This window comes from Colias croceus, chromosome 4 (assembly GCF_905220415.1).
Source record: "Colias croceus chromosome 4, ilColCroc2.1".
Classification (NCBI taxonomy): domain Eukaryota; kingdom Metazoa; phylum Arthropoda; class Insecta; order Lepidoptera; family Pieridae; genus Colias; species Colias croceus.
This window is the reverse complement of record NC_059540.1, coordinates 6,652,355-6,671,910: the sequence shown is the minus strand read 5'-3', so window position 1 is coordinate 6,671,910 and position 19,556 is coordinate 6,652,355. Positions and strand designations below refer to the sequence as shown.

At 32.6% G+C, this 19,556-nt stretch overlaps 4 protein-coding genes across 8 annotated transcripts; 3 read left to right on the top strand and 1 right to left on the bottom strand.

The window, feature by feature from the left end:
* Nucleotides 1–115: 115 nt before the first annotated feature.
* Nucleotides 116–7,723, top strand: LOC123691302 (dnaJ homolog subfamily B member 6). 3 transcript variants are annotated; one of them, XM_045635625.1, is made up of 8 exons: nt 116–240; nt 573–684; nt 2,559–2,654; nt 2,741–2,850; nt 3,160–3,297; nt 4,187–4,369; nt 5,020–5,278; nt 6,709–7,723. In XM_045635625.1, exons 3-8 carry the CDS (start codon nt 2,590–2,592, stop codon nt 6,806–6,808), a joined length of 855 nt encoding a protein of 284 aa, XP_045491581.1. In that variant the 5' UTR covers nt 116–240; nt 573–684; nt 2,559–2,589; the 3' UTR covers nt 6,809–7,723. The 3 variants fall into 3 exon arrangements, with proteins under 3 accessions (XP_045491581.1, XP_045491584.1, XP_045491582.1); XM_045635626.1 differs by having other exon boundaries at nt 152–262; XM_045635628.1 differs by lacking the exon at nt 3,160–3,297.
* Nucleotides 7,724–9,901: 2,178 nt separating this feature from the next.
* On the top strand, nt 9,902–12,242 carry LOC123691301 (pyrimidodiazepine synthase-like). Of its 2 annotated transcripts, XM_045635623.1 has the most exons (6): nt 9,902–9,988; nt 10,363–10,441; nt 10,520–10,687; nt 10,762–10,919; nt 11,028–11,273; nt 11,949–12,242. In XM_045635623.1, the coding sequence occupies exons 2-6, from the start codon at nt 10,417–10,419 to the stop codon at nt 12,114–12,116; spliced, it is 765 nt and encodes a 254-aa protein (XP_045491579.1). In that variant the 5' UTR covers nt 9,902–9,988; nt 10,363–10,416; the 3' UTR covers nt 12,117–12,242. The 2 variants fall into 2 exon arrangements, with proteins under 2 accessions (XP_045491579.1, XP_045491580.1); XM_045635624.1 differs by lacking the exon at nt 9,902–9,988 and having other exon boundaries at nt 10,344–10,441.
* Nucleotides 12,243–14,004: 1,762 nt separating this feature from the next.
* On the top strand, nt 14,005–15,997 carry LOC123691300 (lys-63-specific deubiquitinase BRCC36-like). 2 transcript variants are annotated; one of them, XM_045635621.1, is made up of 8 exons: nt 14,170–14,184; nt 14,288–14,318; nt 14,354–14,466; nt 14,545–14,755; nt 14,834–14,931; nt 15,004–15,114; nt 15,338–15,484; nt 15,807–15,997. In XM_045635621.1, exons 2-8 carry the CDS (start codon nt 14,291–14,293, stop codon nt 15,930–15,932), a joined length of 834 nt encoding a protein of 277 aa, XP_045491577.1. In that variant the 5' UTR covers nt 14,170–14,184; nt 14,288–14,290; the 3' UTR covers nt 15,933–15,997. The 2 variants fall into 2 exon arrangements, with proteins under 2 accessions (XP_045491578.1, XP_045491577.1); XM_045635622.1 differs by lacking the exon at nt 14,288–14,318 and having other exon boundaries at nt 14,005–14,184.
* On the bottom strand, nt 15,160–18,350 carry LOC123691299. Its single transcript, XM_045635620.1, has 6 exons — nt 17,978–18,350; nt 17,664–17,898; nt 17,434–17,593; nt 16,986–17,096; nt 16,581–16,736; nt 15,160–16,234 (listed from the first exon to the last, which is right to left on the bottom strand). Exons 1-6 carry the CDS (start codon nt 18,151–18,153, stop codon nt 16,032–16,034), a joined length of 1,041 nt encoding a protein of 346 aa, XP_045491576.1. The 5' UTR covers nt 18,154–18,350; the 3' UTR covers nt 15,160–16,031.
* Nucleotides 18,351–19,556: the final 1,206 nt, after the last annotated feature.

Below are 19,556 nucleotides of genomic sequence, written 5' to 3'. Positions count from 1 at the left end.
ATAAATATATTATTATACTAAAACTTCAAGTTATAAGGTCACATAATTTATCTGTAATCCGTCGGAACAGCTGTCAAAACTTTGTTTATTCTGTCCAAATTTTACAGACGATTGGCCATCCTATTGCCTATATTACCTACTTGGCCTACCTACTACTTAGTACCTACCTACTAAACTCAGTTGATTCATAATAATATCAAGTCAATGGAAGAATGGATGAATAGAATGCCCGCTGCATAGGTCAGTTCTACATTCAGTGGTGGTGATTATTTGTTATTGTGTTAGCTTTGATGGAAAGACTCTCATTGATTTATGTACTCGGCCTGTATCAGAATTTCAATTGACTATTTGTCGATTGTTTATTGATTTTGCTTGCGAGAAATTTCCACTTACTGACGGTTTTTGCCAACAAAGGAGCGTTAAGTTATTGTTGTTATTTCCTGAAACAGTAAAAGTACAACACCATGAATTGAAAAATCCCATAATTACATTATTAAACGATTGAAAAGTATATATGTAACACTGATACATGGCGATCATAAATTAAAAAGGCTCGAACATTTTTGTTGTAGTTCAAAGTGATGTGCGATACATTGTGACATTTGAGAGGTTGGTTATTACAAACGTCGAAAACTTTGGGATCAACAAATTGAATCTTGAAAACCAGGAACAAATGCAATACAGGTATTATATTTTATTATTACATAATGATAAATACATTTTCGAGATAGTTAAAATAGCACACATCAAACTACTGGTATTTATTACTTAAAGATTGCAGTAAACATGTAGGTGTGTTGAATTGTCATGACTATTTTTTATCATTACTTTCTATTCTAAGAATAAAATAGTATTTTTTAATCAAGCACACAGCTTGAACACATTAAAAAAATACGTATAAAGAGGTTATAGGAAATAATTGTATATTTTCTTCTAAATACCCTTACATTTTCATAAGCCAGTTATTGCAAATATAAACCTGATTGAATTGAAAATGATCTAATGAAGTTGTTCATTAAATATTTGGGAGTAAACAACTTACAAAAATTTAGTTGTTTGTAAAAACACCACTTGGTATAAAACAAAATTAAAGCAAATGCTACTTGTTGTTGATACTTTAAAGATTGGGTTAAATTATAAGCATTTTAGGTACATATAAATAGATCAATGGAAAAAAATTGATCAAAATTTTATGCAGGCCACTAAACTTTTACATTTTATATGAAATAAAATTATAGCATTCTAACATGACTAACAATAATATCATCACTTAGTGGTCTCATATTATAATATTAGTTTAAATATCTAACTGTTTTAAAAGATATACCTACTTAGTCATAAACAGGTTGTTTTACTACATAATTGATATATTAGGTACCTTTATAAGGATTCAATCTCAAACTCATTTATTTATTCAATTGACTTCTTCTAGACGCACTTTTTAATAGTCATAACATATTTTAACATGTACCATCAATTCAGAAAGCATATCTATGGGCAAGAACCGGCAAGAAACTCCATAGTTGCTCTTTTAAAATCATGTCAATATTACAATTTAGTTTTACATAACATATTATCATAGTATGCACTGTCTTGTGGTTCTTACGCGACAACCCTCCATGGATTTGTTGAATGTGATAATTATGTATGTGTATATAATTAATAATAAGCTACTTATTTTACATTCATGCTAAAAACAAGCCTTACTACGTGACAGAACTACACTTCTCATAACTATAAAGATAAATTGCAACTTAGACAAGACATAACTGCGTTAAAAACAACCGACTTCGAACTTGCACTTGCAACATTTACAAATACAGACAAAAATGCTCATAAAATAAAAACTACTGGGCCTATCCGAATAAAATTTTTATGGGACCAATTCGACACCATCCCGCATCGAACAAAAAAAGAATCATGTAAATCGGTTCAGAAACCTCGGAGTAATCGGTGTACATAATATATAAAAAAAACATACCGGCCGAATTGATAACCTCCTCCTTTTTTGAAGTCAGTTAAAAAATGATTTATTTCAGACAAAATTTTTAAAAACCATTTATTAACACCTATACAAACTTTATGAACAAATTTAAAAATAATATTGACAAATACTTCATTATTATCAATCAAAACAGTCATCACTCAAATCTGCATATTTTTTGTCAAGTTTTTAATTTTAAAATGGGTATGTATAATAGAAACAGGGGGTAGTTGAAAAAAGCAGGAGACAATGCTGTCTTGTGTTGGGTAAAAAAATTGAAAAATGATTGTGTTTTTACTCTATTCTGTTCAGTGGGCTGTATTATAATTATGTTATCCATATCTACAGTTATCTTGTAACAAAGATAATATTTAGGTATTTGATAGTTAACTATGTAATTTGCATTAATAAGAATGAGACCTAATAATAAAATTGAGACAACAGGCAATATCGGACAAAATTGTATGACAAATATTCTTAATTAATTTTGAATCTTTTTTTTAGACTTTATTGTTTTAGATTTTATTTATAACATATACAAATCGTTATAATTTATTATGTCATTTATTTACAGATTTGTTTAAGCCCCTCGAGGGAAATTAGAAATGGTGGACTACTACAGAACACTCGGTGTTACGCGAACTGCCTCTGAGGCAGAAATAAAAAAAGCGTGAGTTTTCTTACTATTATTATTAATTATTATAGAAAATCTATAATTTTTAATTATTTTTTATTTATCCTGGACTTTATTCTTAGTTACAGAAAACTTGCACTCAAATGGCATCCAGATAAAAATCCAGACAATGCAGATGAAGCGAATAGAAGATTTAAGGAAATTTCAGAAGCATATGAAGTCCTTTCAGATGGTAATGATATTTAGATCTTTCATTTAATAATAATAATTTACATGATCTTTAATTTAGTAGTATTTTTTATTGTTTAAATATTAAAATTTAATTCTCTATGTTCTTAACCGAGATTAAAAATAATAAAAAATGTTTTAGTTTCTTCATAGGTAACTTCTTATCATAAACAGCAATTGCAAATTTATATTAATATGCAAATCTTTACTTACTGAGCACAATACGCTCGATAGCACTAATAATTCGTGTAGGTGCTTGGGTCCATAAAGTGGACAAGTATGTTAGTTCAAAGAAGGTTTTGTTGTTGGGTAGAAACCAAGCGGAAAGTATATGATGCACGTGGATCCAGTCACCACAGTCACAGATATCAAAGCAAGAATGGAGTCAATGGTCACCGACACTTTAGCTTCAAGGGTTTTTTCGGAGACACGCCATTTCATCGGTTTTTTGGTAGATGTTCATTTATTGTAGGGTGTTCTTTGATAGTATGAATTTATTTATTTTATTAAAATGTTAACCCTCAAATGGTTGCGAAATATACACTCGTTTAGCATAGCTGCTTTACGTAAATATTATAATCATGTAACGTAATGCGTTGAGGCAGCTTATTTGCTTTTTACTCCATTTTCGTGTAGATATTTGTCAATTGTTTCACCACATGAGGGTTACCTAAGTTTTCTGCATGTAATCAATCATACTATTCAAACTAAACTAAAAACAAACTTAACCAAGTTTACGTTAACCCTGAATTTGGTATTGCTGTATACCTACCTACAGCTAAATTAATATCTTTGCGACTAACAGTTAACAATCGAGTTTTGCGTGGGATTTAATAATTATAGTACAGTTAAGTCGGTCAACATTTTTCGCTTGTACATCAGTGTGAAAATAAACAATTGAACTAAAGCTCGATTAATAAAAAATGGTTACATCGTTATTAAAAACCGGTTTGACAGTAATGACTAAGCTAGATTATAATAATAAGTAGGTTACTTAAGTTACAGTATGATACAGAATCGTCTGAACACCTACACTTAAAACCGTTACGATATTATTATTTTTAAGCGTCAACGCCTTGAGAATACGTAACTAAAGTACTTATGATGAAAAACATTCATTAACAATGCAGATTTTTTGTTCTAAGTGATTTTCTCGCTCAGTTCTTTGTTTTCATTATAAAACGAATTCATAATCTGCAATTTGCTGGAGAATCATCAAATAACGGTTAAATGCTTTCATCGAATAAAAGCTTCAAAGATTTAATGCAGATTGAAGTATAACAGCTACGTTTCATTGTTAAGCAATATTTAAGTAAATGAACATATTTTTTTCTGTACAGAAAGAAAACGCCGGGTGTATGATCAGTATGGTAAAGAAGGTCTGAATAGCAGTAGAGGGCGGCGTTCTACCTCTGATGAAGATTATGACTTTGGCTACCACAGTTTCCCGTTTACATTCCGCGATCCAGAGGAAGTCTTTAGAGAATTCTTCGGCGGCTCTCCGTTTAGTGAATTATTTGCAGGTGAGATTTTTTATGTTTTGTTATTTTTGTATAGATACAAACAAGATTTTTAACCCACACTACGGCTCACAGTTTATATTATTTATTTCTTTCTCTAAAATCGTTCCAAAAATTGTATACTTGTTCATTAGTCATAAAGGTGCCGTTATAAAATGTTATAGATAGCAGCTAAGTTTTAATCGAACTAGTTAAAAAACTTACACAAGGTAAAATGGTTGATAATTGATAATAATCATTCAATGGTATTAGTCATTTTCCCAATAAAGGCCTATCGTCATGCTACCATAATGGTTGGTCAAATGGGTTTTTTAACCTATGTTTCCGAAAACTACTTATAGCGATTTTTTTAATTGTAACGATTTACTATTAGTAGGTACTTACCTTACTTATTTCTGGTATATTTTTATCATAATTTATTAGTACTTACGTAATAAATGTCACTCAGGCCCCGGAACCACAGACACAATAGAAAATCTATTGTGTCTGGGACCGATCGGGCCGCTTGGGGCTCAATGGGTTAAACCCAAGAAGTATAAATGAACATAGTCGGTAGTATACAGCATAAATAATATTTTTATTTTCTTTGCCTCGGAATCACCTATCAATGTACCATACTAGTCCATAAGTCTCCATGTATAACTTTTTTCTAGATATCAACGGCCACAGTCACCGCAGACATGGGCGTAGAAGCCACCACCCGAGCACGTCGCTCACGTCCTCCCTCTTCAGCCCGTTCGGGTTCGGCATGCAAGGGCTGGACGATATATTCGCGCACGCGGCGTCCAACGGCAACACGTTCACGTCGTTCTCTACGTTCAACAGCTCGCTGGCCGGGCCCGGCAGCGCGAACATGAGGAGCACCACTACGACCACGCGGATCGTGAACGGGAAGAAGATCACTACTAAGAAGTTAGTGTTGTGTGCAGTTTTGGTCTGATCCTGCCTAGTGCTTTAGTTTTTTACGCTCATGAATCCTTTCTGTATACCCACTTTTAAATCAGAGGAATCAGTCCTCTGGTCATGGAGAGCGGTGGTAGCGCTTACCATCAGGCGATCCACCAGCTTTTTCGTCGACTACGACTAATTTATAAAAAAAGTTAAAAGGAGAGAGGTGAAAATTCAATTTGGGCATATTACATACGCATTATATTCTAGGTAGAAAAGATGCTAACCCATACGCTTCATATTATAAGAGCGAAAGTTTGTAAGAATGATTAAATGTGTTTGTTATTCTTTCATGCGAAAACTACTGAATGGATTTATATATGATACTTGGCAGCTATAAACATATGTAGAAATATAAATATGCTTTTATCGACTACGGGAAATCACTCGGCACAGCTAATAAATATTGGTTGAATGCAGTAACTACTAATTCTAATTTAAAAGTGTAATAACATTCCGCTTTGACCAATAGGCGGACCACCAATAAAAGATTACGGGGGGAACTTACTAACTCCCAAGCAAATGTAATTTCGTACAAAGCATACGTGTTTATATAAAGATTTATTAAAGGTGGTTTTCCTGTAGAGATTCCTTATTAAAATTGTCAACAAAACATACGACATAATATTTATTGGTTTTTAGGGTTCCGTAGCCAAAATGGCAAAAACGGAACCCTTATAGTTTCGTCATGTCCGTCTGTCCGTCTGTCCGTCTGTCCGTCTGTCACAGCCGATTTACTCGGAAACTATAAGTACTACAGTGATGAAATTTGATGGGAATATGTGTTGTATGAACCGCTACAAAAATATGACACTAAATAGTAAAAAAAAGAATTGGGGGTGGGGCCCCCCATACATGTAACTGAGGGATGAAATTTTTTTTTTCGATGTACATACCCGTGTGGGGTATCAATGGAAAGGTCTTTTAAAATGATATAAAGTTTTCTAAAAAACATTTTTCTTAAAGTGAACGGTTTTTGAGATATCAGCTCTCAAAGTCGTAAAAAGTATGTCCCCCCCCCCTCTATTTTTATAACTACGGGGTATAAAATTCTAAAAAAAATAGAGGTGATGCATGCTAATTAACTCTTTCAACGATTTTTGGTTTGATCAAAGTATCTCTTATAGTTTTTGAGATAGGTTGATTTAACTGTAATTTATTATAATATTTGCTGCTACGGAACCCTTTGTGCGCGAGCCCGACTCGCACTTGGCCGGTTTTTTCCTCTTTATTATGACTTGAACCATGGTCATTCTCAGAAATTAATTGATCCGTATAAAATCCTTTGTATGAAGATAAAATTGGCATGCTATGTTTGTAAAATCGAAATTCAAACATTGTATTAATTATCGTATTATCTTGTATTGTAGCATAATATTTGCTATTTATTTCAGAGTATCGGAGAATGGACGGGAAACAGTGATGTCCTACGAAAACGGGGTCCTGAAATCAAAGACTGTCAATGGCGTACCTCAATCACTAACATACAGTTAAATTAAAATGGTAACTCATAACCAAACATGATCCAAATGACAACTGTACTCAATTTAATACATGAGTAACATGTTCCAACTTATTATAATTTTTGCTTAATTTAGTTTAGTTTCTGATAATGTAAATTTTAATGTCAACCTTAACTGTAAGCTAGGTTTGCTTCTTTACGTTAATTTCTCATACTCTTACAAAAATATCAAATCGACTTATAGATAATATTGTATCTTGCTCATAAGGTTGCAATGTTTGCAGTTGGGTAACTTTGATCTCGGTCTTTGAAAGAGAAACTACTAATATTTGTTCCAATGCCACTGCAACAACAATTAATTTTTTTTTTATTAAAACAAACTTTAAAATTGTTTCAAAACATGTGTGGTCATTATATTTGGCTTATTAATTTCATGTTAAAGAGACATCAAAGTTAGATAATATTAATTTTTTTATATAACACAGCTTTTAGTTTTAATATTTCTTTCGTTTGTTGCTTCAATTTTTCATTAAAACAGCGATATTAAAATAGAGGTAGTATAAATTTTACTTACAAAATATACCCTGTTGGGAATATTACTTATGGCTATTCGGACTACTGTGACTACTTATTATAAGTTTTTAGTAAATTGTATTGAGGTATTACAAATTAAGTCATGTTTATTGGATGTTTTTGATACATTCATTTCATTACTTACACCAAGGTCGCAAGAAATTTGGTGTTATTCTATTCAATATTTCAAAAATTTACAATGATAACTTTGTGTGAGCTTTAAAGTTTTTGCATTACATGTGATGATAAGATTTTACAATGACGGGTTTTAAATCTAATTCACGATAAATTGCCGTTTAAATATTTTAGTATGACTGTTTAGTTGTTTGCATGTAGTATATTGCGAATTTATCCGTATCAATTTTTGGAGAAAATATAATAAATAAATTGTAATAAGTAATTTTATATGAATGGTAAATTCAGTAGGTACTTAATTAACGTCGTACATATTTACAATGTCAAAAAAAAATATCGATATATAATAGCTTCAATGCCATTCATGCTACTTACAGTCGATGTTGTTGTTAATGGCTATATTATATCTTGTGCCATTAATATAAAAGTAGATTAGAGATTATCTTTTCAGATTATTGTAAATAAATTTGTTTCAAGATTTTGTACCCAACAAAATTTATGTTAGCAAATAATATGTAAGCACTGCAGAAATATTAAATAAAATAAAACGATAATGCTTTATTATTTGATTATATTTTTATTTTGTCTCTTACACTAAACAGAAACATAATATTGTGAACGGCTGAGGTATTAAGAGTAAAGACCTAAAAAAAAGCATGTTTATACCCTGTTTGATTATTATAATATCAGCTATCTGACAGGGACAGTCCCGTCAAAATTGGCCCAGCCGTTGGAAAGATGACTACACTATGTTTTAGTTTAAGCCTTAGTGCTGATTTACACAGGGTCAGTAGACAAGTCAGTCGCAGCGCCAATTTCGGCGCCGCGACTGACTTTAACTGTTTACAAGTATGTAGTAGTGGTGCGTTTCTCACGGTGACCACACGTTTGTGAAGTCAGTGGGAAAAATGAATTCACGAAAACAACTGAAACGACGATATAATTTTTTTTAAAGTTAATATTTTACTTTCAGTTCTTGTTGGATTTCACTTCTAGTTTGACTGCAGAGTTTTAATCTACTAGAAACATGTCCGAAAAACATTTGAAACGACGATTTTATTATTTGTTGAAAAATTAATTATCAATTTTGCTGTTGAATGAGTTAATAGAAATTGTAGAAAATGAGATAACTAAAAATAAACGACAATGGGTAATAAAATTGATTTAGGGATTTAATACCCCAAAGGCACTCATTTTTGCTATATAATTGCACCAATTTTAAGGTTTCGTCTTTGCACTTACGGGTCATTTTTATTGCCAGCGAAAAAAACGTGGTCACTCTACAACGCAGCGGCAATGACTAACCAAGCACTGACTTGTCTGTTTACACGGGGTTTATTTGGCTGACTTGGGGGTGCGCGGGTAGCGGAGGGCGCCAACTGACTCTAAAATATTCGTGTTCGAATATTCAACTCAGCGCTGACTTCAAGCCTCTGTACTGACTTCAAATCTGTTTACACAGGGTTTTTTTCGGGTCAGCACTGATTTGCCTCGAGTTTGTAGTCAGTTAGGGTCAACTCACACCAAAAGAGCGTCGAAGCGCGGCGAAGCGGAGCGCAGTTTCCGTGTCATATGAATTTTAACTTTATCTTCATTACTATAATACTTATTATCGCATGACAAGCTCGAACGAGTCGCGCGGATGCCCGCGGCGCCGCTGGAATTCCGTGGAATTCCATTAACGAAGCCGTGCAACTGCGCGAGAAGTCGCGGGAATTCCCGAGAATGCTCGAGCATTCGCGAGCGGCCGCTGGCAATATCCCGCCCCTCGCGCCCGCTCCCCGCACGCGTCTGTGCGCGCGAGCATTCGAACTGCGCAAAGAGCGACCCGTGAATTCATCGCGGGAAGGCGCGCGGATTCCCGCGACTGCTCGAGAAGTCGCTGGAATGCTCGATAAGTCGCGGGTCTCCGCTACTCCGCGCTGCGCTGCGCTTCGCCGCTCTTTTGGTGTGAGTTGACCCTTTCTGACCCTGTGTAAATCAGCACTTATGGCCATAGCTCATTATAGCCTCCCGGCACCCGACAAGCACCGTCTCACCACGAGCGTTTATGTTTGTAAGTACAAAATTCACAAAACATCTGTAATATCGTGATCAAAACGGTTTTAATAACAGTATTCTCAGGATTTCCTTACGACGATTTTTAAATTGTCGCTTTTTTCAAGACATAATATGTGAATAACTAACTAATAGTTTGAATAACTATAACATATATTTCGTGATGTGGATCTTTTACTGTGACGCGTTTGGGCAAATTTTAACAATGAGCATTTTCGGCTATTGAGCGTAACTATAAAGCAGTACGTAGCTAGCATCAGGTAACATCCATATCTGTGATCCATATGGTCTATGGTGACCATAATATATCGTATAATCCTGTGGTATAATCTGCGGTCATTTGGATTTTTGACAGTTGTGGGAGATGACACTTGACAGTACCGTCAAATTTGTTTCCCTTTCATTTCATATTCATTGATATTCATTTGGTACTTGGTAGGTAGTCGGTGAGTTTTAAACACATTTAATTACATTTTACTTCATAATATCAACTTCATATTATGTAAAATTGATTCGACATTACGGGCGGTTTTTTCAAACTCCAAAATAAATAAGTACTCTTACTTAACCCGTCCGATTAGGGCCCTTCTGGCCTCCTCCACTCAAGCGACAGCTCAAGCCGAGGTTCGTGGTCCCCGTCAAGGGGGGACGCCCTTGTGCATGTCGCTACCAGGGTGAACCTTCAGTTCACCCCCGCGTCCGCGTTAAAATGTAAAAGCCCTTCTGGCTAACATTGAGAAACACCAAAAAAAAAAAAAAAAAAAAAAAAAAAAAAAAACTCTTACTTAAATTTTTTTTAAAGTTAATATTTTACTTTCAGTTCTTGTTGGATTTCAGTTCTAGTTTGACTGCAGAGTTTTAATCTACTAGAAACATGTCCGAAAAACATTTGAAAAGCGGTAAGAAGAGTAAAATACACTTATATACATGCATTATCATTTTGCTCTAGTAGTAATTACATTGCATTTTTATCGTAGGTGACGCATTACCACCATTTACCGGAAAATTGCGGTTATTTGCCATGAGATTTTGCCCGTATGCCGAGAGAAGTGTGCTCGTTTTGAATGCTAAGAAGTTGGAATATGACTTAATATTTATTGATCTTGATAATAAGCCTGAATGGATTTACAGCTTCAGTCCAAAAGGTAAATCTTGTTTTATTTGTGAATAATTAAATTTTCCTCATACCAAATACTTAATTGTCAATGTATTTTTATAGGAACTGTACCTGCACTGGAATATGAGGAGGGAAAAGCTATTTTCGATAGCAATGTAATTAATGTATATCTAGATGAGAAATATCCGGAACCTCCTCTGCAATCATCAGATCCATTAAGAAGAGCCCAAGATAAGCTCATTGTGGAATTATTTGCAGCTGTAAGTAGATTCTAAAAAATATATTATTATTATAATTTAATTGTTATATCCTAACCTTGGTGTCCTAAATTTTGGTTTGGTTGGTTAATTTAAACTATACTTTTCTAGGCTCAATCTGCATACTACACTGCAGCATTCAATGCTCAAGCTCTCACCCCAACTACTGCAGAAAATTATCACAAGGGGCTAGAACTGTTGCAAAAGGAAATTGAAGCTCGCAATACAACATACTTGTCTGGAGACCAGCCTGGACTTGTAGACTACACTCTTTGGCCATTCTTGGAACGTTTCCTGGCCTTACCATTGTTAGGAAAATCCGAATTTACAATTGAACAAGATAAATATGGAGCTTTGGTAAGAAATATTTTTAAACATTTATAATTTTTATTTGATTACTTGAAATGTTAATTACATATAACCACACATTTTTGTAGAAATGGCATAGGAGTACTTAATATGTACCTATATCTCTGATAAGGTGAAGCTATTTAAAATGGTATTACAATAAGAAAATATCAAAAAACTATTGCACACTTCAATCATACTCATATTATAAAGATGAAAATTTGTACGTATGTACGTTTATTAGTCTTCTGTGCAAAAAGGACTGCACGGATTAAACTTTACAGGAATATAATATGTCACACATGAGCTATAGAAATAATCATTGATTTGGCATGCGGGTTTGTCTTCTCAAAACTGATTGATATCAAATAAAGTTATGTTTAAAATATTAGCACATTAATGATCCTGAATGAATTCCCATATTGTCAGATTTTGTTGAAGATGTAACAGATATGTAATTGTTTTACAACATAAAATATCAATTGCTTGAATCAGATTTTAACCACAAAAATAATCTTTTTGTGGTTGTTATTAGTTATGTGTAATATAGTTTGATTTCATCACTACATGACTTAACAAAAGATAAAGAATTATTTTTATCAAATTTGAGAATGTGTCCAATGTCTGTATAAGATAAGAAGTGTACAGTAAAAATATTAACAATATATCTTATTCTGATTACAGTTGAAGTATATTGAAGCAATGAAGAATGTAGCTGCTGTAAAAGCATATTCCCTAGCTCCGGATACTCATGCTAAGTTCACTGAGTCACGGGTAAAGGGGAACCCGGATTATAACATGCTTGATACCAGCAATGTGTGCTGCATGCGCCCAAGGAAAAAGAAGGAATAAGACAAAGATGAAACATTCCTGCCTCCCTCTCCATTCTTTGAAATGAATAAACATTACTTTTTATTCAAAGATGTTTGCATAATATTATATTGATTTTGTCGCAATAAAGTACAATTTTAATTAAAATGCCTTTGATTGAAAAACATATTTATATTTTACATATTTATAAACTCAGTATACACTATTATTCGCAGGAATATTTTAATTAGATAATATTGTCACTATAATTTAAATTTTCTCATGTAAAGACTAGTTCTTGATAATTCTGCAATATTGGTAATATCTTTCCCTGTAAGATCATTTTATCCTAACATAACTAAATAGGTAGCGTTGGAAAATAAAATTATTTATTTTATTATTAACATAATATGAGGACTAGGGACCCGTTTTTGGTATTTAACTATGTCAATGGTTTTTTTTTTAAAGTACCTACCTAGGTACCTACCGTATTGTTACATCCCAAGACTGTATGCATTAATGCATACAGCCATCCCTCTAACTATCCCGTCAGCACATTCCTTTTCCGCCATGTTCCCTACGCGTCGCTTATCCATTCCATTCCACCTCAGTCTACTTCCAACATCCTAAGAGTACGGTTGCCGGCGAATCTATATAAGTCTGTGTATTAATTTCTCTAAAAGCAATTATTGTGTTTAAACTAAGTTTTAATAATAAAATCTTTTTTTAAAAAGAGGTTTATTTCACCTCCCGTAACAGTATCATCACGGTCACGGTCATATTGGTAGCGTAAGTAACATTACAAAGGTTGAAAGGATTAATATTTTAGGCCGTTGAAGATTGATTGTTGTTGAAAAAATGTAACTTTCAAATTAAAGTGTCACAGAAAAACATTTTAACAAAAATTTTTAATTGAAAACTGTCATGATGATGGATCTTTCTTATAATTAAAAATCCTACCCATAGGTTGCCTGGTAGAAATCGCTTAGTAGCGATAAGGCCGCCTTTTTAGCTTTATAACATATTGTCTGTTTCTTTTTCTTTACGTGTATTTACTTGGTGCTGAATAAAGTGTATTTATTTATTTATGATGAAAAAATACTCGATTGACAACCCTGAAAATCATGTTTCTATTAACCTCTCAATTAACCTCTTTCTCGTTGCTATCAACCCCTCACTCGTATATATCTATTCACACCTTTGATCGTTTCTATTGACCCTAAAGGCGTGTCTAATCGCCCCCGACTCGGTTCTATTCACCTCGAATTCAGTAAAAAAATTCTAAGTCTCGATTTTACTAAAAAATTAGAACAAAATGATGGAATATTGATTCTCAACTTTTTATTCCTAATAGATGAGAAACTTAGCTATCCAAGTATGGAAATTGACAAGGAGATAACGGTGAAGAACTTGATGTTTTTTTTTTAAGTTTTACACAGTTAATAAACAGTTGTACGCAGACACTACGCAGACGTTCACTTCAACGGTCAACCGCTTTTTTCTTTATGTCATTGTCATTAGACTTGACGTAAATTTTAATGTTGCCAGATTGAAGGAAAAATGTTGCAGTGTTATTAGTAGTGGGAATAAAGATACTTTAACAGACTATAGAGACACTAGAACGACCATAATCAAGTTCTCAGGTTTGTTTCTATACACCCCGCGATTCCTATTCACCCCATTCTACGGTAATCGATAATGTGAAGACGCTAATTAGGATCTATTTCCCCAGTCTGCGAAAGAGAAAGTGAATAGTTGCTTTGGCAAGTGTGAAAAGGACGCAATGTCGTAATTTGAATGCAGTCACAGAATGCAGTGCTGTGATTGAACTAATGCACCTTGCACTAAGTGCCATTTGTCTTACACACTCTGTGGTCAGACCCTACTGTGAGAAAAAAAAAAGTGACAGCCTGTGGTGACAGCCACAGAGCAAGTAATAGTGACAGCGCCGCTTCCACGAGACTTCTTTCGTGACGCATTTCTATTTATATTTTATATTTACGAAAAAAACTTGAAAACAAACAAATTTCAATATTAATTTTAGTCTTACTTTTCAATTTTCATAGCTAAAAATTAAAATAACGCTCGACACTTTAGAACTTGTGTACATGTAAGTTTTAATTAAACGTTATTACATTGTTTCATGAAATTAGCACAAAGAATTTTGCATGGCTGAATCGCAATTTTAAATTGTTAATGTGTTCTGTTTGCAGGGAATGAAATCAAATTTAAACTTATATTTAGGTTAGATTTAGTATCAGTAAAAAATCAATTGACAGAACACACAAAAATGTTGAATAAAGTTTTGCTATCAACCGATGTAGCTCTAGTTTGTGTCCAACATGCTCTTTCGACGGAGAAGGAAGAAATAATGGGTTTGCTGATAGGAGAGGTTTGTATTTTTTATTTTATTTTTTTATTATATTAAACTGATCTAATATTCTCACTATAATCCCTGCCTTGGCCTTAGGTGCATAATAATGGAAGCCTGGTCTCTATAGTGTCTTCAGTAATACTACGTAGACTAGACAAAAAACCAGATCGTGTTGAAATTTCGGAGGAACAACTAGTTCAAGCAACATTAAGAGCAGAAGAATTAGCGGCAGAAGTAGGAAGACCTCTAAGAGTAGTTGGATGGTATCACTCTCACCCACATATCACAGTTTGGCCATCTCATGTTGGTATGTCAATTATATTATACTTACTTAAATATAGGTATGTAAAAGGTTATAATAATATGAGATCCTTCCTTTTTACAGATTTAGCAACTCAATCAATGTATCAAAGAATGGACTCAAGTTTTGTTGGAATAATATTTGCCGTTTTCCTTTCTGACCAAACAGCAAAAGCACCATCGGTATTGATAAACTAATTAATGATCTGGTTTTTATTAAATTATGTAAAACTACATTTTTCCTCTAATTTCTAGGTCCAAATAACATGTTTCCAGTCAGTGGATGAAGGATCAAGTCAAGGACGGCGAGAGATAGAGTTGGAAATAACAAATTGTAATGATTCTTTAATGAAGAATAACTTTGAAGTAAGTTAAAGGTATCAGGATATTTTGAAAAATTGAAAAGATTAATATAGTTTAAAATTTATTATTTGATCACAGTTACAATGAATTCAATTTAAAGCTATAAGATAGTTCCATATATATTATGTTAAAATCACCAAAATTAAAGAGAATTTACCTTTTAACAATATGTCTAAGATTATAATTGATTCAGAGTACACACTCATTAAATTTCAACTTCACCTAGATTCTAACTCAACTACCAACAACATTAAAAGAAGAAGAAGATGAAGCATTTAAATTGGAAGCAGGAGAGACTGAAGCCGATGACATAATAATAAAACAGCACAATACAGCTGTTAGAACTATTGCAATTGGTCATATTGTGGAAAAGGTTTACTGATTTAATATTTTAACAATATTTATATAGATACTTACTTTGTATATGAATGAAGTATTTAATTTTTAGTATAAATTTCTATTGTAATACTATAATTGGAAGTATTGTCAATAATGAAGAGGGTATCAAAAATAGAGAATATATAAAAAATAAATTGATAATGTTCCTAACATTCCAATCAATAAATAATAAATGTTCCATGAGGCATAACATACCCTTAGACCCAATTAGTCCAAATATTTCACATGTTTTTAACTTTGTTTTGCTTTGTTTATTACAAAAAATATGACTCTAATGTGACTGAATTTGATTTCAGGTATCACGGCCCATGCTAGAAGCTCTTGTAACAAGAAATGCAATTAACAGTGTCCGTTTAAGGGCTTTAAAAAAACAACATCAGGATTTAATGTCCAGATTAGATAATATGCCATGTAATATTTAATTAAGTACAAGATATGTGATCCTATACAATCGTTTAAAAATACACCTTATTAAGCTAAACCTTAATTGTATTTTTATTTACATCACAAAATATAATAAGTTACAGTATGTCATTTTTATCAACCATTTCAAAACCATCAGATGAGTCAATGCTAGATACTCGTTTTCTCTTTGTTTCTGCATTGGAGCTATATACAATGTTAGATACTGCACCTCCTAGAGCAGACAAAGCATTATATGCAGAATTGCTCCAACTTCCAACTGGTTGTACTTCCATTGATGATCTGAACGTTTCATGTTGTTCTAAAACAATAATATAGCTATTACCTATAGATAGAATAAAGCAGTAACCAGAAATTCATTTCTGCCAATATTTTTAAATTATTTTATATGCACTAAGCACATTTTATAGATTTCAAAACAATTATAACAGAGCAAGCAAGATGATGTTAAATTTTTTAAACTCATAATTATTCAAGTGTCTCTTACATAGGTATCCTCTTAATTGGTCACAACCTACCCCACTACTAAGACATATGCTACAGGTGTTACAGGTGCTTTGGCTGGCTGTAGCTATACAGATTTTCCTTGGACCTAGTTCCTACTAAATGTGAACATAACATTTTTAAATTATAAGACAAAAACACACCTTGAGGTATATATTCTTCTTCACTGGAGTCTGTCACTTCCACATCTTTATCCAAATTCTGTAATTTTTCCATTGACAGATTTGTAACTAAGGAGCTACTATTATCTGAACTATCACTTGCATCTTCAATGGGCAAGTCCTCAGGCTTCCAATAATCTAAAGAAAAAAAAATAATGATAATGAAAAAGGGATATATTATGTAATAATATATGTTTAATTATTTTACCACATATTGTATTGATATTGACTCAAGAAAGGAAATTATCTAAATTGCATAGCAATGGTTTCATGATTGCGTACGATTTCAAAATATCACTATTCAAAAGAATATGTGCTAAATATAACAAATATTATAATCAGCAAAATATTTTAAATTATATTCTAAAATTTTTATTATCAACTTACCCAAACTTTGTTTTTCATCATACAAAGGTTGAACTTCTGGCTCAATTGAAAGTAAGTCTAAATTTTCAGCCGATGCATCTGGCACAAGACCCTCCAATTCAAAATCTGATTCTGTTAACAATACATTAAGATACAAAAGGGATAATCTATTGCTTCAGTTTAAACTCCTAGAGAAGTACATAATATATGCTAATTATATTCAATAAAATAAATTATTGAATATTTATTTTATGCTTATCTATTTAAAATCTGTTTATGAAAAATTTGATTGCAATATGTATCTTTTTAGAAAACATAAGATATATATTGCAATGAGAAACAAAACATTTTATGCACTTATTAGTTGTAAGTGCCTTTTATGTAAGTAATATTTATTTACTGGACTTAATTAAATGACCTCTGCAATAATTATCTTTTTTATGCTTATTAAATATTGTTATTCCATTACCTGCTGTTTGACGTAACCTGTTAGTTATTCTTTTTAATGGAGGTATTAATTTGTTTAAAAATATTAATATCATACAAAATGAATATGTAAGTATGTATCCATTTGTATATCTTCCAATGATGAAAATTGTACCAAATATTATTTCCATTAGCAGGAAAGCCTGAAACATGAGCAAAATGTATAATTCTGGAGAAAAAAAACAATTTTGATCAGAAAAGTTGTATACTTACTTTAGTAGGATTATTTTCACGTAAGTCAATGTAGTTAAAAAATTGATTATTTATCCATTGAGATATTTTAAATAGTGATTGTGATAATCGGTTATTATCATTTTGAGCCAAACGTTTCAAACAAGTTGTTCGATGTTTATATTTCAACCATGCTTCAAAGGCATCAACACTCACAATAAGAATAGTAAATCCACATATTATTTGCATTATATTAAATTGACGATAGAACAGTGCTCTAAAATAATAAAGAATAATAATTACCATTGGCTAAAATTATTTAATAATAATTTGATTGAATCAATTTATTTACTTACATAAAAGTTAAGTGAAAATATAAAATAAATAACAAAGACAACCATAAATTATTCCAAAATAAAACATCTTGAAGGGCATTCGTAAAAGCAACTAAAAGTAATGATTTCTTGCTCATGTTGCTTTCTGTAGGTTTTGTGGAATTCCATTTAAATATTTTTTTTAACGAAGAAAACATTTTAAATTTAAATAAATATAATTTAAATATACATGTAATTAAATATGTATTTTAACATAACGTATTCATGCACTGCAATGAAATCACTGATGAGAGATGGCTGAAAAAACACTAAGAAATCTGAGAACAAACAATAATTTTAATTTCCCGTTTATTTTCTTCTATTATTTTTAGCAAACTTCAATATTGACAGATGACAGATCTTGGATGAGATCTGCTAAAAATTAGCAGATAGCAAGCGACGCGCAACAGCAACGCGACAGGTTTGCGACAGGTCGCGAAACGTCAAAAAATTTCGTATTATGTAAGCTGTTGCGCCGCTGTCGCACAACATCTGCTTCCTGCGACCGATGCACTTGATTTTGTATAGAAAGTAGCGCCACTCACAATCAGGTGGCAACTGGTGGTACTACGTATGTTTGTAAACATTAAACAATACTCGCTCTCATAACTGCGTCACATCTGCGTTAGCAAAAAACTATTTAAGAAACTTGTGAAGTGGATGGATCCCAGCATGACCACTCCAGGGATTTTTTTGCGATACCTAACCCTTGTAAGTGGGTCTTGTCACATAAACAACGTAATATATTATTACTGGGATATTGGAAAGGTATTCAGTAATCAGTTCGTGAATGTGATTTGTCGTGGTTTGTGCTCAGCGGTGAATATTAGTGTTACAATTTTTGTAATTTTGCACAAGTAGGTAAGTCTCTTTGTTTATGAAGGCGCTAGTTACAATATATGCATTAAACCCATGTGCATTAAACGTTACTTGTTTACTCACGAAATATTGTGAATTTTTCAGTTGAAAAAATGGAACACCGAGTTTCCAAGTATCAATTAGAGGACCTCCTTAATTATTTAATGGAGCATCAGGCTCTGGCCAAAGGCGTTGGTTTGGGTCCACGATCGAAAGAAACAGTCGATCGCCAGTGGGAAAAACTAGCTTCCAAATTAAACGCCCATGGCAGTGGTGCCTCAAAATCTGGATATCGCTGGAAACGTGTAAGTATATTTGATAAATAATTATTTATTTGCTATTTCTATACAATTTGAATCCTTTTTGCTCGTATGTGAGTAGCGGTCTGAAATCAAGTGATGTGTTAGAATCACTTGATTTCACACCGCCACTTACTAACAAACATAGAATGTGTGTATTTTTACACCACAGAAATACAAAATCACTATCTATACCTACTTGCATTTTTAGTTTTTAGTACATCAATTCTATATTGATGCATCAAATTATAGTTTATAAAAGGTTAAAAAAAAGTTTATAAACTATGTATATATTTATTAAGAGCTGTGGGTTTCGAACAAATAAATTAAAATAAGCTTGCATGCATTGTGCTTACAGTATTGGGCTGACCTGAAGCATAAGGTAAAGGCAAGGGCATCAGCCC

What these genes read in the sequence shown, in the direction of transcription:
- LOC123691299 (XM_045635620.1), bottom strand. Translation starts at nt 18,153, where the DNA reads ATGTTTTCTTCGTTAAAAAAAATATTTAAATGGAATTCCACAAAACCT. An exon ending in GTGAAAATAATCCTACTAAA is followed by an intron (nt 17,594 to 17,663) that starts GTAAGTATACAA and finishes CTCATGTTTCAG; the next exon opens with GCTTTCCTGCTAATGGAAAT. An exon ending in TGATGAAAAACAAAGTTTGG is followed by an intron (nt 16,737 to 16,985) that starts GTAAGTTGATAA and finishes TTTTTTCTTTAG; the next exon opens with ATTATTGGAAGCCTGAGGAC.
- LOC123691302 (XM_045635625.1), top strand. Translation starts at nt 2,590, where the DNA reads ATGGTGGACTACTACAGAACACTCGGTGTTACGCGAACTGCCTCTGAG. An exon ending in GAGGCAGAAATAAAAAAAGC is followed by an intron (nt 2,655 to 2,740) that starts GTGAGTTTTCTT and finishes CTTTATTCTTAG; the next exon opens with TTACAGAAAACTTGCACTCA. An exon ending in AAGAAGATCACTACTAAGAA is followed by an intron (nt 5,279 to 6,708) that starts GTTAGTGTTGTG and finishes TATTTATTTCAG; the next exon opens with AGTATCGGAGAATGGACGGG.
- LOC123691301 (XM_045635623.1), top strand. Translation starts at nt 10,417, where the DNA reads ATGTCCGAAAAACATTTGAAAAGCG. An exon ending in TTGTGGAATTATTTGCAGCT is followed by an intron (nt 10,920 to 11,027) that starts GTAAGTAGATTC and finishes ATACTTTTCTAG; the next exon opens with GCTCAATCTGCATACTACAC. An exon ending in AAGATAAATATGGAGCTTTG is followed by an intron (nt 11,274 to 11,948) that starts GTAAGAAATATT and finishes TTCTGATTACAG; the next exon opens with TTGAAGTATATTGAAGCAAT.
- LOC123691300 (XM_045635621.1), top strand. Translation starts at nt 14,291, where the DNA reads ATGAAATCAAATTTAAACTTATATTTAG. An exon ending in TAATGAAGAATAACTTTGAA is followed by an intron (nt 15,115 to 15,337) that starts GTAAGTTAAAGG and finishes AACTTCACCTAG; the next exon opens with ATTCTAACTCAACTACCAAC. An exon ending in TTGGTCATATTGTGGAAAAG is followed by an intron (nt 15,485 to 15,806) that starts GTTTACTGATTT and finishes ATTTGATTTCAG; the next exon opens with GTATCACGGCCCATGCTAGA.